Here is a 22,541-nt window from a genome sequence, read left to right on the forward strand (position 1 = left end):
GTCTTTGTAGTGCTATGTTCTTCTATCCCAAGAACATAACTTAGTAAATCTTAAAAAAATTGCTAATTTCTTGATCTCCAGTTGGCAGAGTTTCTACTCTACTCGTTTACCTTGCATGTTTATTCCCTGGGTTTTTAGCTACTTTTAATATTGCTGTAGTGAAGTAATAGTTATTAGGTAGCAGTTTCATGTTCAGAAGCCTCTTCTCGTTTTGCCTCAGATCCTTTTGCTGTCTCTTAAGCAAGATTGTGTAGCTCTTAGCCACATGATGAGTCATTGATTAAAAGAACCCTAGAAAATGGCCCAAAAAGAGGGAAAATCTGGGTATACTTTACCCACTTTTCATCTTTAAGCTATGGCTTCATTAGTTTGCTTGAGACTTTTTTTCCTTTAGCTCCACAATGTGCATTAATATTATTTAAACTTTGACTTAGTTAGCTAAAGTGTGAGTCTATTTCCTTTTTCCCTTTAGTATTCTACTTGCAAAACAAGCAACAGAGATTTTAGAAACTAGGGTAACTAGTTTTATTTAATGAATAACTATTAAAACTCTTATATCAATCTTATCATAACCCAGTTTGCAATTCTTACTATTAATATTGCATTCCTTCCTTGCACACCCCCCCCTTAGAAAGTAGAAGATTTTTCAGAAATTTATTTGTTTTTACATCACCAAATTTTTATCTTTTCTGCAGATAATATCACCTACTGCATTATTTTTGGCTGCAAAAGTGGAAGAACAGGCTCGAAAACTTGAACATGTTATCAAAGTAGCACATGCTTGTCTTCATCCCCTAGAGCCACTGCTGGATACTAAATGTGATGTATGTGAAAACTGGGTTTTTTGGTTTATCTTTGTAAATTGGAAACCTTTTCATTATTTAGACCTAATAAAAATATTATTCAATTAGTGCTGCCTTCCAAATGCTGCTTATTTCTTTTACCAGTTAGGAATGTAATACCAAGAAGCAATCTGACAGAAACATATTTCATGTGTGTTCATGAATTCAAGTGTCATTCTGAATCACGGAAGGCTTTGATTCAAAGGTTCTTTTCAAGTCTTTCACATTTTGTTGTTTATCCTCACAGTAAACCTGTGATATATGTAAGAGGGGAAGTCATGTCACCTCCATTGTTTGGGCGTATTTGAGACTAAAGGTAAATAACTCTTAAATTGTCAGCAACTGAAGGAATAGAAAAACCTCCAGAGTTGCCTCTAGACCAGTAATTAGTCTTTTAACATAGTTTTTCCTTTATTGAGACTGCATATATACAGTCATGCATGACTTAACAATGGGGATACGTTCTGAGAAATGCGTCATTAGGCGATTTCATCATTGTGTGAACATCGTAGAGTGTGCTTACACAAACCTAGATGGCATAGCCTACTACACACCTAGGCTATATGGTACCACTGTTGTATGTGCAGTCCATCGTTGACCAAAATGTCATTATGCGGTGGATAACAGTACTACTACTACTAATAGCTTTCTGATACATAAAAGTGCATTTTCATGCTTTCATGAGCAGCATTTTCAAAATATTTTAATTTTCATGAAGAGTAACGCAGTTTCCAAACAGCTTGTTCATTTTCAGCATTTTAATGGACCTTACTTGACAGCACCATTTAAAATGTTCTGACATCTTAAAACAGAAGCTAGAATTCTGGGCCTTTAAAATCATTTTTCTAGCACTCTTATTTTACATGAGTTACTTTATCAGGAACTTGTAATTACTGAATAACTCCCAGATTACATTAATTTGGTTTGATTTGGATCAAGTTTAAGGTCCCGCTTAAGTATATCTGATTTTATTAATGACAAGTTTTATCCTAGATGTTGGCTTTAAGGGAGTAAAATATTAATGTAACCATTCAATAATAGAGAATGTTCGATTATTCAAAGGTAGCTCTTATAGTTTCTTTTAACTTACAAATTCAGAATTATTTCTTGTGAATTCTTAGGGTATTGTACAAATAATAGAAATCTGTGTTTTAAAAATTAGCTCAGTGACCTTTTCAGAATGGAGCATAAATAAAATTGAAGGTGCTTTCACTCTGGGTTTAGTAATATATCCTTACATAAATGAATATTTATGTATGATAATGTTGTTTTCTTATCACCTTAGTCAATTGTCATGATCTAAGATTGAGACAGTGGAAGATTTTTCTTACCCTTTTATTCCCAGGGTAACTGCAGTGGGGAAATGATTTACTGAAATTGGAAGAAGGTCCTCTATTTATGTCCCCATGGGTGTATGATAGATTATTTTGGCATTTTATATCTAAAATTTTTCTCTCAATCTAGAGATTTGAGGGTTTGTTTTGATTTGACTTTATCTTTTTTGAAGAGAGGAAGTTAATTCTAAAAATAACTCACTGATTTACTGTGGCTGTCAAGGAATTACTCCATGAAATAATATCCTAGAGTGAGTGGATAAGGCTTTCCTTTAAAGGCGGGTTTGAGTGTGATGTTTTCACTTGGGTTGGTGCTTCCTCTCCTTAACGTGTCTTGAAATGCCAATGCCTAGGTAAAGTTTTACATTATAAACTGGAGATCTTTTTTCGATTAACCTACGCCCTTTCATATTATTATCTTTAGGGGGTTTTTCTGTTGTTTTTTGCTTTGTTTACATTTCCTGTATTAGAAGTAATTCAATTTTGACTTATCACAGAAAATAAGTTTTCTCTAGCACCCTCATTTTATTTCAAATTTCCAAACTACTGTGATTCTTTGGTAATCAATCTGTAATTCTCATGAGATTTAATGGTCCTGTGGTCTAGTAGTGTTATGTTTATCTTAAGCATTTTAATGTTTTTTTGTTTTTTTTTTACCTGACAGGCTTACCTTCAACAGACTCAAGAACTGGTTTTACTTGAAACCATAATGCTACAAACCCTAGGTATGTATGTATGTCAGATATTATTTTTGTGTGTTTTATTCAAAGTATTACTCTAAATAAAGGAAAAGATCTCTGGAATAATTTTATCATTGAAGAAAGTTTCATTTTAAAACAAAATTTGGGGCCAGAATAGTATTGCTTGGTTATAAGCAAACCATTTTTTTAAAATTTAATTTCATTTGGCATAATTTAATTGAATGGTAAACATAACCTTAAGTGTGATTTCTTAGATTTTCAGATAGTTAAGACACTATGCTTCATTATGCATTTGCATTGGAGAGTGAAATGGTCCTTTAGGGCTCTTGCATATGGTTGTAATGTGTATAAACATACATGGCGGTCTTTGCTCTCTTAGAGCTTATAGTCAGTATTTAATAAATTTATCACATCATTTTTAATGTGACATAGTAGTTATTTAAATGTTGATCCTTTCCTAAAAATTTTATTTTCTTCAAGGTTTACGCTAAGTAATCTTGCTTAATCTCATCTTTTACTTTACTCATGAGGAAATTGAGGCCAAAGAAAGTTATAACTTATGTAAGGTCATATATTATTTCTAGAAGAACCTGGCGGGGTGTGGTGGGAAGAACATGGGCTTTGTGGAGATCTGGGTTTAATGCTGTCGGCTTCTGATTTTCTTTGTTAACTTGGGTAAAGTTCCCTTTACCTTTTGTACCTCCGTTCTGTATATGCAAGGTGGAATCATAATGCCTGCCTTAACATCGTGAATTTGAAGATGAAAGATAATGTATAAAAAACCATTTGCCACACAGTGTGTCCTAAATAATCATTATTTTCTATGGTAGTTATTTTTATTTTGTTTATTACTCCATTCCCAAATGTTGACTAGAAGTGTGATAATCATAGCTTCCCACATGACGGATTCTTTCTATTACAAAAGTGACTTGTTTGAAGTTTTTATAATATAAAAAGATACAAAAGTGAAAGTGAGAATCTTACTCCCTCCAAATCCAATGGTTTAACATGTTACTGTTTTATATAAAATTATATACATGTGAAAATGTGCAAACATTTATATAATGAAGATTGAAAAGGAAAATTATATATTTTTTAAAATAATATAAAGCTGTTGTTTTATTATATAATTACTGTGTCATATTCATCATATTTATGACAGATTCTTAAGCATGGAGAATTAATACCGTTATTTAAAGGCAAACATTAGAATTTATAACTACTGTACCTCTATGGTTTCATTGAAGTATGATTTTGCAGGTTTAATTACAGTAGAAATATAAATAAACTGCACAATAACTTTATAAATCCAGATTACCTGTTTATTAGGATAGTATTCATTTACTGCTTCTGAAGGCACTAGATATGAATTGTACTTTTTTTTTAAAAAAAACCTAAGGGTTGATTGAACTTTGAAAGCTTTTCAACATTTCATCTTTGGTTTTAGAAACAGTGATTTAATGAATCTTGAGGACTAGAAGGTCGTAAGACCTTTATTATTAAGGAAATGTAGTTATAAGCTAACTATATCATTTAAAAAGTTATTTTTCCTACTGTGGCCCAAAGCTTATATTTATGAAAAATATTCTTTTCAACATTTTCTGAAAGAAGGAGTTGGAATACATTTTTTAAATGTGTTATATAGTTGAATTCCCTGCTTAGACTGTGGGACAAGCTTTAAATGTTACCCCCAGTCTACAAATAACTTTATCAGTTTTTTATAATGGGAACATTATTTTTGAGAAGAAATTATTTCTCATCATTGGAGGTATAATGAACATGTCAGTGATGAGAAACTAACTTGTCTTTGTATTTTTCTAATGATGAAAAATGTGTTACACATTTATGGTTGTGTGCTGAACGGCATTTCTCAGGCAAGTATTGTAGTGGTAAGTGATTGGGAAAAAAGGTGCTTTTCATTTCAGGTTTTGAGATCACCATTGAACACCCACACACAGATGTGGTGAAATGTACCCAGTTAGTAAGAGGTAAGCGTTCTTTGAAACTTTTAAATTATCAATGCTTTTCAAGGTCTAGAATTGACTTGAATATTACTTTGTTCTCCTAGCCTTTCATTGAGTTTTATTAAAATAGGACAAATGTAATTTTGCAGCATTATTTTTGTGTCCTTCATTTACTTATTCATCTACTTCTATGTGTGGTTCTGCCTGGTGAATTAGCTTCTTTTAAGTGAGAGTCTCATTTCACTAAAAATTTAGAGGGCTTCCAAATATTAAGACTCTCTCCACCTCCCCATTGGGCTATGCCAGTCCCATTTCAGTTAATATTTAAGATGTAGGCCATTAACACATAGGTGCAGAAAACAGTATTAATTTCTGGTTTATGTCAAACTTTGATTGACTTCTTGAGAAGTTTGATTACAGTTTAAAAATTTGGAGGCCAACTTCAAATCTTTCAGATAAAAAGTGCCTTTCTTAGCAGATTTGTCATTTTAGAAATGTTTTGCCCATGTTCATTTTGAACAAAATTGATTAATACACTTTTCAGAGTTCTTTAGCATTACTAAAAATGGTTTACTTTTTGTGTGTAATGGAAATAATTACATAGCATGATGACAGCATGTGATGTGCCTATTAAAGCCTTTATAAACAAGAGTACAAAGTTTTTGTATTGTTTGTTTTACTACTTGCTTGTAAAGCATATGGTACACATTTTTCTACTCTTGTTAATGAATCCTATGTATCTGTTTTATTCCCTAGAAATATTTTTTACACAGTTGCATGTTGTACTACTACTCACTTCTGCTTTCCGGTTTCACATTTGAAGTGTTATGTACTGATAGTAACCACTTGGAACCTTTAGTGTGCCCTTTTCTGTTACTTTCTTTTTGAAAATGATGATTTTGCAGTTTCAGTCTTTTACCCTCAGACTTCTTTAGGTTTATTCTAAACAAAATGGGTAAGACTTTTGGAGGCCTTGTTATATTTTTTAGTGTTTACCTAAATATTCTTGCATTTTATTCATTCTAAATTGAATCTATTTTATACCTAGGTAGGTTGTATTATGTTAATGGCTACATTTAAAAAAAAAAAACAAAACCGCTTGTCTGATACCATAGTGTCGTTGTTAACAACTGAACTTCTAAAAATCCCACTTATATATTTTTTTATCCTAATAGCACGTTATCATTTGTAAACTAGAACATATTTAATTTTGGTTCCTGTTGTTCATGGTTATATGAATATATATTACAGCACATTCTCATCCCCAGTATTACAGTGTAGTATAGAACTGTATAGATAAGTAGTATAGGTATTTAATTAAGGAGGAAAAAAGCTCTAGAGTAGTTTTATTTTCCTGAAAACCTGAAAGAGTAAGCTGTTTTCTCAGAATAATGGAGAGCCATATAATTTGCTTTGAATTAAGCCTAATGAAGGATGTTGGAGGAAGATATTAATGAAACTGGATTTTCAGCTTAATATTATTGTGAAATTTGAGTCAGCTTCTTCTAAATTCTTTATCAAAGTTTAATATTTTTTGTGCATGTTCTCAAGTATCTAAAGAAGCTAGAGACGTAAAGCCCATTAATTTGCAAAATTGAATGGTAAATTTTTAAACATTTACAAAAACTACAAGTTTGATATATCATCCAAAGCAAAATATTTAAATCTTATTTTTTGTTGTTAATGTTTAAAATGTAAGCAATTCTTAAATTTTAGTTATGTTTAATTTCATTTTGCCTAACTAACATTTCAGGTAGCCATAGTTTACATCTCACTCCATTTAAAAAAATATTCTTTCATGTTTGGTGTCCTTTTTTCTTTGCTCTATTACAACAGTAAGCTAACAAAAGAACATTTACCCTACGTTCTTCCTCTGTTGCACAGTGACTGTTAATAGATTATTGAATTTAGATATATTTTGAGGTGAAAATTGCTATGGCAATTTAAAATTATTTTTTCTTTCGTCTCTGTGTATTTTGATTCTTTTGTTTGGGGCAGGGTAAATAAATTTGGTGTCTTTAAAGTCCTTTTTTCCCCCTCTCTGGAGATGAGAAAGTTGATATTATGCTACTTTGCTGCAGAATTGGCTTATTTCCTTTTACAGGGACCTTTCACTTCTGTGATTTCTCCTTCCCTCCCCACCAGGAAAGAATGCCATACTTAAGTCACACTGCCTCCGAGACATCTGATGCTTTGACACTCTTCCTTAGCACAACTCTGCTAAGCCCAAATCCCTTTTGTAAACCTTTATGTTGATGATCCACATGGGGCAGCAGGGATTACAGGTGCTACGAATAAAAATAGGAGGGGGCAAGGAATTTGAGGCCTGTTAGAGAGGGGTGAGTTGAGATGAACTGATCCTAGGTGAGCAGAGGGGAAAGGTATGTCAGTGATTGTGAATGTATTTGGAAAAGGCATCCCTGTTGGGAAGAATAAGAAGCAGAAGAAGGGAACCAGTCGGGGGGACTCTTTTCAATTTCAATGTCTTAAGAAGCTGGTTGTTAAAAATTGCTTTTCTCTTGGGGACCAGTCAGTGTTGAAGCATCCTGATTCCCCCTAGAGTACCTCTGTCTTTTCTAAAGTTGTCTTTAATTGCATTCTGTAATTTTTAAAAAAATATTACAATGGAGTATTCTTATATCAACACGCTTATGATATTTCTAGGTTATTTATTCTCTGTTGATGCTTAGTAGCATGATGAAAAACAGCAGTTTGTGCTCTCTGAGTTTGGGGGGTGGGGGTGATTTTGTTTTATTTTCTTTTGATGGAAGTACTTAAGCCAAATTAAATATGATGACTGAGGATTAAGTCTGGCAGGCAACTCTTTGTATTTTGTATTAGACTTCAAAATCTTTTCTTCTTCTTCTTCTTTTTTTTTTAAATCCAGGAGAATGCTTTATTGCAACTTTTAGCTGACTAGATGCTTAACTTAGTAACAAGTTTAGCCCTTGTAACTGGCTAGCTAAAAGCAAATCGGCTTGTTTCTCAGATCTTTGGGGGATAGCAAGAAACATTTGAGTGAATGTTGTTGAAGATTTTCAGTAGTATAGAAAATGATGGCGCTCTTGTGATATTTGTAAGTAGTAAGTAAAATTTACTTTTTGTGTACAAATCTTTGAAGTTTTTGTTGTGTTGAGAACTTTTTGATGTTAGCATGTTAAAGCTGATAGTATTGTCTTCGTTTTTTTTTTTCTTTTCTTACAGCAAGCAAGGATTTGGCACAGACATCCTATTTCATGGCTACCAACAGGTTGTTATCCTGACCCTCTTTATTGCACTGTTGTAGCACACTATAGCTTCCTTTAATGCAGGGCCCCCTCAATGTGTCTCTTACCCTTGTTGCAACAGGAGACTGGACCATCTACTGTGGTGGTACCTTCCTGTCTGCTTTGCGGTGTATTGTACAAGGGACTTTTGGCACAGAGGGGTTAAATGCACAATGTGAAGTGTAGTGGTGCTTTCTGATGACATATTCTCGATTTGTGAGTGCATAAGTCTAAAATTGGTAGCCTGAATAGCAGCTAAAGATTACAAAGAGCTAAACTTAACGTAGAAATTCGAGCAACTTGGTAAGTATAAAGCTATTTCTAGTTTACAATTATAGTTAAATGACAGTTTTTTAAATTTCACTTTTGATCCAAACTTTAAAATAATCATTAAAGTTTTTTTAATAAATAAAATTTATATAACTTGGGATTTTTTTCCAGATAATACCCACTAGTAGTAAATTGGAAGTAGTCAAGTCCTATCAGTGCCTGGATTTACATAAGTCCAATTTTTACTTTGAAAAAACTTACTTTCTTTTCAGTTTATGTAAAGAAAAACTGGTATTAGTTTATGGTGATCAGTAAACATTTTCACCAATCCTAAAACTGAACTGAAAGAGCAGTCTTTTAAAAGCCTTTAATATCTGTTATAGAATTCTGTTCTGTGTTGATTATATTTTAATGATTTAGATTTGTTTTTTAATTGGGTCACTGGGGAGGAGGGAACCAAACTAGTTTTGTGTGGTTCTTAATTTCTTATGACACTGTTAAGTTTTATTAAAAACTTTGAATTGGCAAATACCAGTATATTTTCTTAGATATCTGTTGTTGGGATTTAACCTCTATCCCTAGGAATTCTGAACATCAACAAAAACACACTTAAAAAACTTTGGTTAGAAAAAGCTAGTTGTGACATGTTACATGCCCAGTTTTTGGCACACGGTGAAAGGAGAAGGGTAGTGTTTTTTGTAGTATTTAGCAACATTTTGGGCCTTGAAGCTGTTCAGCAAAAGGTAAGTTTTCCCTGTGGCTTTGCTGGAAAGAAGACAGGTTTATGTAGATCAGTGTTCAATTCGCTTAGACTTACTTGAGAATGGTGTTTGTGGAGCCACATCAGGTGGTAGAATCCCTTATTTCAATGTCACGTTGAAATTACTTTTTGTCAATTTTACAAAGAGTCATCTGCATTTTCTTTACTTCTATGTCATAACCTTATTTAAAAAACCCAAAAATACCATCAAAAAAAGTTTAAAGTGTTTTACTTATATATAGTGATTTTTGAAAGTATACTATCTTCCTCTCCTTTTATAAAGATGCAAAAACAAAATTGAGAAATGTTAATATGTAAGTAGCATTAATAAATATTAATATAATACTCTAGGGAGAGTGTGGGAAATGTTCATAATCTATGGGTTTTTTAGAATTAGAATTTTTATAACTATAGTATTAACTTTTAATAAGTTTTTGTACTCTAGACTTAAAGAAGAAAACCTTTATAATTTTGTTTATGCTCTAATCTTACTGGTAAATATTTTTCTTTGTTTTACATATTTGAATTTCTATGGCTCTTCATTTTCAAACCTGCTCCACAACAGTCTACATCTTACAACCTTCTGTCTTCAGTACAAACCAACAGTGATAGCATGTGTATGCATTCATTTGGCTTGCAAATGGTCCAATTGGGAGATTCCTGTGTCAACTGATGGAAAACATTGGTGGGAATATGTGGATCCTACAGTTACTCTAGAATTACTAGATGGTAAGTAGGGAGAATAAATCTTTTTTTACATTAAAAATATTTCTTTTTAGTATGGAGAAATTCTGTCTACTTAAGTACTGTATAAGTTCGAAAAATAGTGAATCCCCGTATACTCATTGCCTAACTGAACAGTTACTAGTGCTGGCCAATCCAACATCCCCCTACATCTACAGTTAGGTAGATGCTAATCCCAGATATCATTTCATCTATTAATATTTCAACTTGTATTTCAAAGGATAAAGACCCTTTAGAAATGTAACCTATAATTCTATTTTAACAATTTGGTAATAGAATTTAAAATATAATTATGTGATCAAATAATCAGGATGAAAATAGGGATTCATTAGCCTAAAGGAAAAAAATTGAATATATATCAACCACCACTGAACTTCTAAAGCCCTTTCAGAACTTTTCGACAAAATATGAGTTGTAATGCTATAGGTTTATCGTTTAAGAATACCTAAAGTATACTAACTTTGTTGAGTTTAAAGTATATAAACTCAAAGTCAGGTTATTACCTTCTTGTAGAAGATGTGAAGCAGTGAGCTAAAGGCATTTTCAGGGTAGCATTCCTTGCTCTGTAGTTCCATTGATGGTGAAGTATGTCATTATTGCCTCGTGTCATTAAATATGAATTGGCAAGGAAAAACGGGATACACATTCTATAAATTATAAACCTGGAATTTGGGGGTCTCTTGATAAGAAACTTCTCTGATTGAGAAATAAGAGAAACTGCCTGAGGTAGGAGATTCTTGGGACTTAAGACATTTTAAACAGCTACTATAGATTTCAGAAAAGAAATAGATAACACTTCTGATAACACTTCTAACAGATACACCTAAAATGATATGTTGGGTTTTTAGCTTAGTCTTTTTGTAGACTTTCCCCAATGTCCTGTACAAAATTAAAGCTAAAGTAAGAGATGCGTATCCTATGGCTTTGGAATGTGGTCTTCCAATAAAATCTTAGATTTTTCTTTAAGATGGATGTTTTCTTAAGAGTCTGCAACCTTTTCTGTGAAGGGCCAAATAGTAACTATTTTAGGGTCTGTGGGCTGCGTGCTGTCTATGCTACTACACAACTCTGCCACTGTAACTGGAAAGCAGCCATAGGCAATTTGTAAATGAGTAGGTGTGGCTGTATTCCAGTAAAATTTTGTTTGTGAAAACAGGGCACAGGCCGTATTTGGCCCACTGGCGAAAGTTTACCTACCCTTGTGGTAAAATATGCTTTTTTGTAAGATCTCTTGATTTTCTGATGTTTTTTCCTCCCTCAAAAATTTCTCCCAGAGTGTGTATCTCATGCTGTGTTACTGCTGCATGGTTATACTCTTTTCTTTACATTGCCAGAGGTTCATTGTGTGTGGGTTTTTGTGTGTGTGGTTTTGTTTTTGAGGAAGATTAGCCCTGAGCTAACATTTACCACCAATCCTCTTTTTGCTTAGGAAGATTGGCCCTGAGCTAACATCTGTGCCCATCTTCCTCTGCTTTATATGTGGGACGCCTGCCACAGCGTGGCTTGATAAGAGGCCCAGGACCCAAAGCAGCAAACCCTGGGCTGCCGAAGCCGGGAGCCCACAAACTTAACCACTACGCTCCCAGGCTGTCCCTTGCCACATGTTTTCTTAAAGTTTATCCAGAAGGAAGGAAGTCTTCATTGATTTGAAATGACATGTTCTAAAACCAGTGGAGGTTATTTTTCATCTGTGACTTGAAAATTAGGTTATCTACGCCACCATCTTTCTTTAGCAGTCAATAGATAGAGAAAGTAGGCATAACCTTAATAAAACTAGTTTGTACACGTGGTGCTAAAATAAAGCAAAAAGCAGGTAATCTGCCTTTATCCTGCTCCTAGGTTATAGGTAGTTATTTTTTTTGACACAACAGCGGCCACCTAAATATCCCTCTCCTTCCATTCTGAAAAGGCTCAAGTCCATTATTCATTTGGAGAGCCATTAAATAGGCATCTTGGACACTTAACACGTTGAAAATTTCAACATATTATATAGCAGCCTTTTCTCTGTTTTGATCACAAAAAAAAAGTAACAATATTTAAGATGTATCTGAATTTTAGCATTGTGTCTAAATTATCAGTGTTTACTGAAATAATTCATTTAATGACTGTTCCAAAAACGACATTGGGTTGGACTTGGCCTAGCTGTGAGGTTTTTTATTGTTTTGTAGGTTTCTTTTCTTTTTATGATTAATAACAAACCTTCATGTGTGTTTTTGTGTTTTGAATTTTTTTCTGTATATTAGCTTTTAGGAAGAAGGGCCTCTATTTTAAGCATCGTACTGTGATTTTTATACATATAGCTAATTACTTCAGTATTGACTATTTGACAGATTCTTTTGTTCCTCCTCTATAAAGTTTAATAGAATAGGATACTTAAGAAAGGAAAGAGAAAGCTTACATTTTGTGCCTGCTGTGTACCAGGTTTTGGACTAGAAACTATATGTATTTAATTTTTGACAGCCAAGCTATTAAGGAAATTGAGTCAAAACAATTTCTTGTTAATTTTGGACCCAAAAGTATTACGTCTCTGCTAGATTTATTAGTGTCCAAGTAGAAAAGTGGTCTTTTTTTCAGATGAGGAAGTGGTGGTCTAGGCATTAGATTTTTTCATCCAAACTGAATCAAAAATCTTGTGGGACTTGAGCAGGAATTAGTTGTCACAGCCTTGTAAACATAATGATGCTGAATTTTTGCATGTTCTATGCTTCTTTGAGACAAATTCTATATTGTCTTAATTTTCATTATCAATCTTAGCATTTGCCTAGAATAGTTTACAGAGAAGCTTACTATTTATACTAAAAAATAATAAATGAATCTGTGTAGTCTCCACTGAATTGGCATTATGTATATTACATGATATTGTAGTTCATTTGAATGATACTAATATTTGTCTTGAGAGTGGCCAGTAACTTTATTAATGACACTGTTTGGGGGTAGAAAACTAATTCATCATAACTTTGGGAAAGTGGGTCGTCTCATCGTAATCCTAAATTTTTTTAAAAATTGTTGTAAAAATACTAGGGTAGTTTATTAGTGTTAATAATGTTGATTGCTAGGAAGTTATGGGTATAGGTGGAAGAACTTTTTGCATTTAACTTTGAAATAATTTTAAACTTAAAGAAATTGGAAAATAGTGCAGTTCCTATATACCCTTCACTCAGTTTCTCCAGTGTTAACATCTTATATAATAATACGTGATTATCAAAACCAGGAAATTAACATTGGTACAATACTATTAACTAAACTACAGATTTTGTTTGGATTTCCTCAGTTTTTCTGTTCTAAGATCCCATGTTCTGTTTGGTTGACTTGCTCCTTTAATCTCTTCCAGTCTGTGGCAGTTTGTCAATCTTTCCTTTTCTTTTTTGACCTTGACACTTTGAAGCATAACGGTCAGTTATTTTGTAGAGTCTTCCTCAATTGGAGTTTGTCTGAAGTTTTCTTATTATTAGATTGAAGTTATGCATTTTTGGCAAGAATACCACAAATGGCCTTTGCCCTACTCAGTGCATCTTATCAAGGGGTACCTCATGTTGATATGTCTTATTGCTGGTAATGATAACCATAAACACTGATTAAGGCGGTATCTGCTGCCTTTCTCCATTATAAAGTTACTGTTTTTCTCTTTGTAATTCATAAATATCCTGAGGAAAGTATGTTGAGATTATACAATTACCATTTTTTCCCTCAAACTTTTGCCCCCTGATTTTAAAGAATATTGAAGGATCTTGCCTATGACAGTTATTACTATGGTGTTTCCTAATGGAGATTTTCTATTTGAGGGGAATTTTTTTTAGTGCTACTAAATTTTCCAGAGATTTTGAGTAAACATGTAAAATTGGGGCAGGAGGAGGGGGAGTGACTCTCTTTTTTAAAAAGAGTACTACTTCAGAGCTGTGTCTGCTTCTGTATATGCTGAAGGTTGAATAGGAGTGTGACAGATGAACTCTTGAGGTCCCTTTTTTTTAATATTGCCCATTTGAGAGAAATTTAAATCCTAAAGGCACCTTCTAAATTTTACATTTAAATTTTATTTTTAGAGTTAACACATGAGTTTCTACAAATATTGGAGAAAACGCCTAGTAGGTTGAAGAGGATTCGAAACTGGAGGGTAAGAGAATTGGCAGGGTTTAATAGAATATCACTTTGTCACTTATCTAACAATTACGCAGCTAACCAATTTGAATTTTTGTGGTTAAATATTATTTCCAGTATGCCTAAATAATTACAATGTATCTTAAGCTACATACATTCATAGAACATTCAACTACTGTGTCCAGTGGACTTTGCTATGTACTTTATATATTTCTTGTTTAATTCTCACAGTGAACATGATGGAAATACTCTCCTCATTTTACAAATGGGGAAAGTAAAGCCTAGACAAATTACTTTGTCGAACGCTCAGCTAGGGTTTAACCTGCATCTGATTCCAAAACCCGTGCTTTCAAGTTGTTACAGCCTCTAAATAAGACAGTTGTTTGTTTACTGTCAACAGAAAACGTTCAACACTGGATGATTTTATTGTCATATATTTAATATAAATTTTTTATAAGCAAAGAAATTTGTATTACATTCCTTTGCTGTCATTGCTTCTTTTGTGTTTTATTTAAATAGGCTAATCAGGCGGCCAAGAAACCAAAAGTAGATGGACAAGTATCAGAAACGCCACTTCTTGGTTCATCTTTGGTCCAGAATTCCATTTTAGTAGATAGTGTTACTGGTGTGCCTACAAACCCAAGTTTTCAGAAACCATCTACATCAGCATTCCCTGCACCAGTACCTCTCAATTCAGGAAGTATTTCTGTTCAAGACAGCCATACATCTGATAATTTGTCAATGCTAGCAACAGGAATACCAAGTACCTCATATGGTTTGTCATCACACCAAGAATGGCCTCAACACCAAGAATCAGCAAGGACAGAACAGATGTATTCACAGAAACAGGAGACATCTTTGTCTAGTAGCCAGTACAGCATCAACTTTCAGCAGGGACCTTCTGTGTCACTGCATTCAGGATTACATCACAGACCTGACAAAATTTCTGATCATTCTTCTATTAAGCAAGAATATACTCATAAAGCAGGGAGCAGTAAACACCATGGGCCAATTTCTGCTACTCCTGGAGTAATTCCTCAGAAAATGTCTTTAGATAAATATAGAGAAAAACGTAAGCTAGAAACTCTTGATCTGGATGTAAGAGATCATTATATAGCTGCCCAGGTAGAACAGCAACACAAACACGTGCAGTCACAGGCAGCCAGCAGCAGTTCTGTAACTTCTCCCATTAAAATGAAAATTCCCATCACAAATACTGAAAAACCTGAAAAATACATGGCAGATAAGAAGGAAAAGAGTGGATCGCTGAAATTACGGATTCCAATACCCCCCACTGATAAAAGTGCCAGTAAAGAAGAACTGAAAATGAAGATAAAAGTCTCTTCCTCAGAAAGACACAGCTCTTCCGATGAAAGCAGTGGGAAGAGCAAGCATTCCAGCCCACACATTAGCAGAGACCATAAGGAGAAGCACAAGGAGCATCCCTCCAACCGCCACCACCCCAGCAGCCACAAGCATTCCCACTCACATAGTGGCAGCAGCAGTGGTGGCAGCAAACACAGTGCTGATGGAATACCACCCACTGTTCTGAGGAGTCCTGTTGGCCTGAGCAGTGATGGCATTTCTTCTAGTTCCAGCTCTTCAAGGAAGAAGCTGCATATCAATGATGCATCTCACAACCACCACTCCAAAATGAGCAAAAGTTCCAAAAGTTCAGGTAGTTCATCTAGTTCTTCCTCCTCTGTTAAGCAGTATATACCCTCTCACAACTCTGTTTTTAACCATCCCTTACCCCCTCCTCCCCCTGTCACATACCAGGTGGGCTACGGACATCTCAGCACCCTCGTGAAACTGGACAAGAAGCCAGTGGAGACCAACGGTCCTGATGTCAATCACGAGTACAGTACAAACAGCCAGCATATGGACTACAAAGACACATTCGACATGCTGGACTCGCTGTTAAGTGCCCAAGGAATGAACATGTAATACATTTGTTTAGGTCAATTTTTCCTTTACTTTTTTAATTTAAAAATTGTTAGAGTGGAAACTTCCTCCTGATCTAGCAGTGGTAACACCTGCTGTTGCTGCCACTGCTTCAATATTTGTAAGTGCTGCTTTATTCTTCATTCTGAAAAGAAGAGATTATAGTAAACAAGTCTTTATCTCCACATATGATAGTGTTATAAATACTGTAAAAGCATGGAAGGTGCGAAACTCAGTATTTCTACAATTGCAGCTAAGAACATTAGGATGATGGCTGGCTGCTTTTAGAAATATAAGATGCCTCAAGCATTCGTTATTTATAATTTGAATACTGTAGCTATTTGTTGTTGTTGCTTGGCTTTTTGAATGAGTGTAAATTGTTTTCTTTTGTGTATTTATATTTGTATGTATGATTTGCATGTTTCAATGATAAAGGGATAAAACAGTATACTGACAACTGTTTACAAGAAAGTGGAGAAAAATGTACATACATTTTTGTATGTTTAGATATTACCATAAATACTCAGGATTGGAGCTGCTTGTAAGTATAACAATATACAAAATAACTTTATTTTATCTTGTCAGAGTCCATCACTAATCTAAAACAAAGGTGGCACTTTTTCATGTTAACCTTAAACTCTAGGCCTTACTGGAAGCCACTGAAGGGGGACACTTCACTACCAGATGGGTATGCGGTGCCACAGATGGTCATACACACTGCGAGGCACTGAACTTTTGCCTTCAGAGGTTCTGACCAGCTTGGCTGCTGAAATAGCCCCTGATTTTCTGAAGGCTTGAAGAGGGGAAAAAATAAAAGTTTACATACTCTTGATGTGAAGTGCATTTAAGTGTTTGTTGGCTTGTGGCAGTACTATAAACACAGAGCTGTTAATAATGGTTGTGTAGATTACTGTGATTTGAAAACTAAATTCACAAAACTTACATAGTGAAGAATTAGGTTTTTTCCTTGAATAAAGAACTTTAACACTACATATTTCAACAGTAAACAGGAATCGCTTTTCCTTTAGCGTTCAGAATGGCACCGTATTCTTAAACGTCCTCCTCCCGTGAAGCGTGTTTGTGTGTGATGCCATATTTCTTTTTCAGGTAAATGCAGTCTTCCTTATAAAAATGAAATTAAACCTATTGCTCTCTCACTTCTTTTATATTCTAACAATAAATAAAAAGAAAAGATCACTGACTGTGCATTGTACCTGTACTTACAGCTTCTGGTTGTTACCAGGAAGCTCTGAGAAAAAAGAGTCAGCCTCCATCCAGGTGAACAGCTAGTGGAGGTTTTACATTTATTTGCACATCTCAGTATATCTGTTGGGGTCAAGTTTGCACAGTCATCTGACTTCTGAACAAATGATAGACTTTAACTTGTTTAAACTTTGTCTTAAACACTAGTAATATGTCTGGTTTATCAGCTAATCTTGAATTTATTCTGTGGTAAATCTTTGAGCTGTTGAGTATCTTTGAGATGGGTTGAATTCAACTTCTGTTGAACTAAAAACTGTCTTAATTTTTCCTCTATGTATATGAATTATTTTTGTTACAAAGCCACTGATATGTGCACAATTGTAATTTTACTCAAGTATGTTGCAGTTGTAAATATTAGAGAGTTTAATCTCGTGCTCTACTTTTATTTAGCAATTACCTAATTTGCCGGTAGCTTTATGATTTTTTAAAGATAATTGTTTATTATTTTGTCAATGTTATTTGAACTTAGGATGCTAGGACCTTCTTTCTAGGGACTTTGCATAGCTAGCATGTCCTAACATTTGTTCTTGTCTTGCATAACTTTAGTAATCTTTGTCATTACATGTAACTTTGTTGCTCTGTATGGCATATTATTGTATCCATAAACATGGTAATTTTGATACAGTTATACTTTTACAGTGGTACATAATCCAAGGACTAGTATAGAATTAAGCTGAGTGCAAGATGAGGGAGGGAAGGGTTTTGTTCTTGGTAATTTAGATGTGAAACCTCTAAGGAGTTATCATGTGAAATGACATAGGGTGGTTGTGCTACTGTACAATTGGGGATGATAATACCAGGAGTTTTAATAAGATTTTGTAAAGAATATCCAGAAAAGTAGTGAACTTATTTTCAGTATGACATAGAAAACAATGTGAATATTTAAGGTCTGTGACTCTACTTAAAACTTCACTAAGAATTTGCAGAATTGTTTTGAGATGTGGGAATAAAGGTAATTTTGTTGAATCTTTATTGGTGCTAATGATGGACAGTTAAAAAGGTAGCTAGTGTATATTGTTATGGGTCAGTACTTATTAGTACTTCCAAAATGGAATTTGAAATGCTATGTATTCACTTTTCACTCTGTAAATGTAATTCTTTACAATGACTTTATTTATTAAAGGGCAGCCAGTTGTAATTTTTACAGGATTGTGTGAGCTATTCAAACTCTTTAACCTCTGAACAGGATATTAGCTTCCACAACCACAATGGGGATAAATATAGAAATCCGTTTTAGGTTTCTTTTCCATTAAATGAAAACCCTTATAATTCATATTACCATGAATTTGCTTTAACCATCTCATTTGCATAAATTAGTTCATCAACCTGGTCCCAATAGGCTCAACCAAAGAAAAAGACTCCAATGAATGGACATTATTACTGAGTCTTCTTGTAAGTAGCCATAGATAAACCAAAATAGTATCATCAAATTTAGGTATGAAATTCCACATGTGCAAAGTACTGTTAAGGTGATACATTTTTGATGAGATTTTTTTTTAATGTTTGAAATATTAAAAAGCATTATCTTTAAATATCCTATAAAAGAGTGATTCATTTTTTAGTTGTGTTTTCCCTAGATCATAATAGATTTGTTACCTTTATGCAGAAGCACATTGCATAGAAAGACTTCACTTCTACCTCTTTCAGCTAATTTTCCAATATTGAGCTGTGCCCCCTAAATATTTGCCTTAGCTACTTTAAAATACAATATTTTCAGAACCAAAGCAAAGGAGTGTGTTTTCACAGAAACATTCTCAGAGGCCTACTTTACAAAACTGGTGGCAGTATCTTTTGATGTTAAGACCTTGCAAAATGTCCTAGTTTTCTTCCGAGGTTCATTTCTTGTTTCAGGTATTTAAATACTGAAAAGTAATCTACTAATTAACCCTAGGTTTATCTTTTAAAGCAGATATAGGTGCATCTTGATCTTCCTCTGGGTGTGCAGGTTCATTCTGGTTAGAGTTCTTAAGGGTCAAAGAAAATTTGTACTGTGATACATGGTTTCATGCAGGATTTCATGAGGAGTGCTTACATACTTGTGCCAACAGATTATAATTATGTAGGTTACCTTATTTTTTTGGCCCATCTATCCTCTTTGAACTAAAGAAATGACTAGTTGAGGTCTACTTCAGAGAACCAAATTTAAGATGTTTTTGTTACCAAATGCCTTACCTTAAAAGCATTTTAAGCACCATTTTTTTGTTATAGTTGATAATTTAAATTGCTTTTTATTCCTTAACCAACCATAGAAATAAACCACTTCTTACATATGCATGACTATTACATAAGTTATTATAAGTGCCCTTGGTTGATTAGATATTTTAGGGTTTTGCATTTACTGTGGAACTAAGTAAGGATTTTTTTTTAACATAATATCTCTGAAAGAAGATGGTTCTATTCTCAAATAATCCCAGTATTCCCAAATTTTATCTCAACGTAAAGCAGTTGTTTCTCACCTGCTACAGGGCTTAAATTGGTAGGTGATTTTTAAGATGTCTTTGCTGAGGAAAACTTGAGAGCTTTTGTTACGAAGAATTCTTGATTCAGCAGCCTCCATCAAGAGGCTTTCTTGAGAAGCAGTGTTTACTAAGTCCATTTACGCAGATGAAAGATCAGCAAACCCCACACTAGGGGGAACTTAGTTCACAGGAGTAGAACTGAGCTCACAGGATGATGCGTGCTCGTCTCATGTGCCCGTCTGTTTATGATAGGCTGATTTGAACCAGGATTTTTGCATTGGAAAAGCAGCACTTTCTGTCCCTGTCCTCCTAGGTTGCCAAGTTATGATACCAGTGTGTTAATTTGAGAATTCACAGCTATGTTAATACCTGAAATTTGATCACTGTCAGCTGAGGCGTGTAAGCCAAATAATCAAAAGTTTGCTTGTTTTGTAAGAGAAGTTTGCCTCTGAAACACCTGTCTTTACAATAGAGGTGATCTTGCCAGTGGATTTGGAATGTTCAAAGTGTTCCAGGTCTGATACCATGAATCCCTTTTTTATTCCTCAATGTCAGTTTGAGCACAGCCAGCTTTTGCTTCTGACTCCTCTTTTCCTGTTCTATATAATTTACCAGTATCTCTTCTGCCTAACAGATTCTTTAGGTTGGTTGATAAGGGGGATACATTGGAGGTTGTATGTCTAGGAGTAATTCTGTTCTTATAAAAATGACTTAACCCATTTGCTGTGATCCATTTATCTCGAAAGTAAATTCTGAGGGCTGTCTAATATCCTTTATTTCCAAGTTTTGGGAGGAAGTCTCACTTAAAACCTGTTTAGTAGCTGGTTTGATTTGATTTGCCTATTGTTAAGTAGGGAGTGCATTCTTATTTTTAAGATGTGTTTTTCAAGCAGTTTCACTTGGTTTGAAAAACTTCACGTGTACTCACTTGTCGTCAGCAATGATTGGGATTTCATTTTCTGAATGTACACAAAACCCCCCAAGGACTGTTGAATAGGATGTTTGCTGATAGAAAATCCAAAACAGGAATATGTGTATATGGCATGAATTCAATTAGTCATTGAATTTCAGCTCAGTATCTATTACAAGGAATTATTAATAAAATTTGTTTATTGACAACATAAATCCAAGGCTCTAACATGTCTTGTTAATGTGAATCAGAAATAACTTTTGGTCCCTGGGAAATGTGGGAAATAAAGTCTCTGCTATCTGTTACTCTTTATCGGAGTAACTGTATATCATCAAGCAGCATGGCCTCTGCGGTCATATTGTCTGCATTCCAGTCTCAGCCCTACCACTTAGTAGCTGATGACCTTGGGTGAATTACTTGACCTTGTGCCTTGATTTCCTTCCCTACAAAATGTCCATAATAGTACCTATTCGTGGGTTGTGAGAGAGAAGGCTTGGGTGATCAGGGAAGGCTAAATTGAATAGATGACACTGAGGAGAATCCTGATAGAGGTATATTTTGGATATTACATGGAACAATGAAGACCAATCCCGGTGCATTAAACTTGAATGTGTATTAAATATTGTATGCCTACTGTTTTCTAGAATTTAAGTTGTGATTCTAATTCATAGGGGATTTTCTTGCTTAATCTCTTGCATTACCTCCACAAAAAGCAAAGAGTAATTACAGTTATCTGGAAGAGGAATGATCCATAAAAAATATTTAATCACAAACTGCTTTAATATGGCTGCTCTCCAACCTCCCATCCCTTCTGATTTTCCTGCACCTTCCACTTGAAAGAAAATGGAAGCCATGCAATGGCTTTAATAAGATAGAACTAGGATAGAAAAGTTACTTCCTCTAAAATGCATTTTAAGCCTCAATGTAAGATAAATGTTTTGAAATCACATTAAAAGATTTGATGTTGATAATACCAGTGAGAGCTTATTTTATTAGCATATTATAAATTACCTGTTTTATGTAGAAATGTTACAAAGTAATTCCACTTAACCAAAGTTAGTAATTCCATTTAATAATTCATCCTACTTCCTCATTTCTTCCCTCCTTTTTTCTTCTGTTGTCAATATAATGAAAAAAATTGTACATTTTTATTTTAGCTCTAGTATGTGACCTGCCTGTTCCCTCCCTGCAGCGCCACCTCCCAAAGCAATGTAGGGCCTCGCTGATGAGGGGTTTTATCATATTGCCATGAAATTAAGAGGCTTACTGAGACCTTACAAACATCCAGGCATACACCTGAGAAGTTTTCTTTAGTCTCAGTCCAGAGGAGCAACTGCAGGTTTGAGAAGTCATGGCAATAGGACAAAGTGTATAGCCTTTCCTCGGGGACTGTGCTGCTGCAACTTTTAACAGCACAGTGCCACACACACTTTCTTGTTAACTTTGTTGATTACCAGTGAAGGTACAGACCGCCTACACCAGGTACTTCACTGTTGACAGAATCACCCAGAAAGCTTTGTTAAATGCAATTTTCTACATTACATAGCTACTTTAAAAAGAATTAATACTTGCAAGTCCAGCAAGTATGAGGAATAAAGATGGCCTGGTAGGTGATGGAGGCTTTTGACCGCTCATTGAGCAGATTAAGTGGATTTTTATCTTGGAGCTACTCGTTACACTGTAGAAGGCCTAGGACTACTGTAGTGATCCTGCAGGAGGCAGTGGGTAAAGCGAGTAAATGGTAATAGTGCGCACTCCCCGATCCCATACCACAGTTTGCTCTTTTCCACTATGGCAACTTTCCTAATTCAGCTACTGAGAATGTCCACAGTGTAAGGGCTAAAGTGGGTTAAAGTTAGGAAGATGCTGTAGAGTTTGAACTGCTTTTAGAATTTTACTTGAAGAGTTAAACTTTTTTTTTTTTTGGTTGAGTTTGGGGCCCAGAGCATACAGGAAGATTCAGTACATAATGAAATGCACTTTTGAAAG

The 22,541-nt window shown here is 34.5% G+C and overlaps 1 protein-coding gene across 9 annotated transcripts in view; it reads left to right on the forward strand.

Moving 5' to 3' along the window:
* The window catches only part of CCNT2 (cyclin T2), a 42,139-nt gene extending 21,372 nt beyond the window's left edge, over window positions 1-20,767 (forward strand). For 4 of the 9 annotated variants that reach the window (XM_008531605.2, XM_070581237.1, XM_070581238.1 and 1 more), the window contains 7 exons: window positions 696-824; window positions 2,841-2,901; window positions 4,803-4,865; window positions 8,046-8,091; window positions 9,703-9,866; window positions 13,922-13,992; window positions 14,496-20,767. In XM_008531605.2, coding sequence (XP_008529827.1) covers window positions 696-824; window positions 2,841-2,901; window positions 4,803-4,865; window positions 8,046-8,091; window positions 9,703-9,866; window positions 13,922-13,992; window positions 14,496-15,923 — 1,962 coding nt within the window. In that variant the 3' untranslated portion in view covers window positions 15,924-20,767. Of the gene's footprint in view, window positions 1-695; window positions 825-2,840; window positions 2,902-4,802; window positions 4,866-5,126; window positions 7,925-8,045; window positions 8,411-9,702; window positions 9,867-13,921; window positions 13,993-14,495 lie in introns of those variants that run through there. The other 5 variants (XR_546761.2, XM_008531606.2, XM_070581240.1 and 2 more) reach the window with 5 other exon arrangements.
* Window positions 20,768-22,541: the final 1,774 nt, after the last annotated feature.

The sequence above is a fragment of the Equus przewalskii genome, chromosome 17 (assembly GCF_037783145.1).
Source record: "Equus przewalskii isolate Varuska chromosome 17, EquPr2, whole genome shotgun sequence".
In the NCBI taxonomy this organism is placed as follows: Eukaryota; Metazoa; Chordata; class Mammalia; order Perissodactyla; family Equidae; genus Equus; species Equus przewalskii.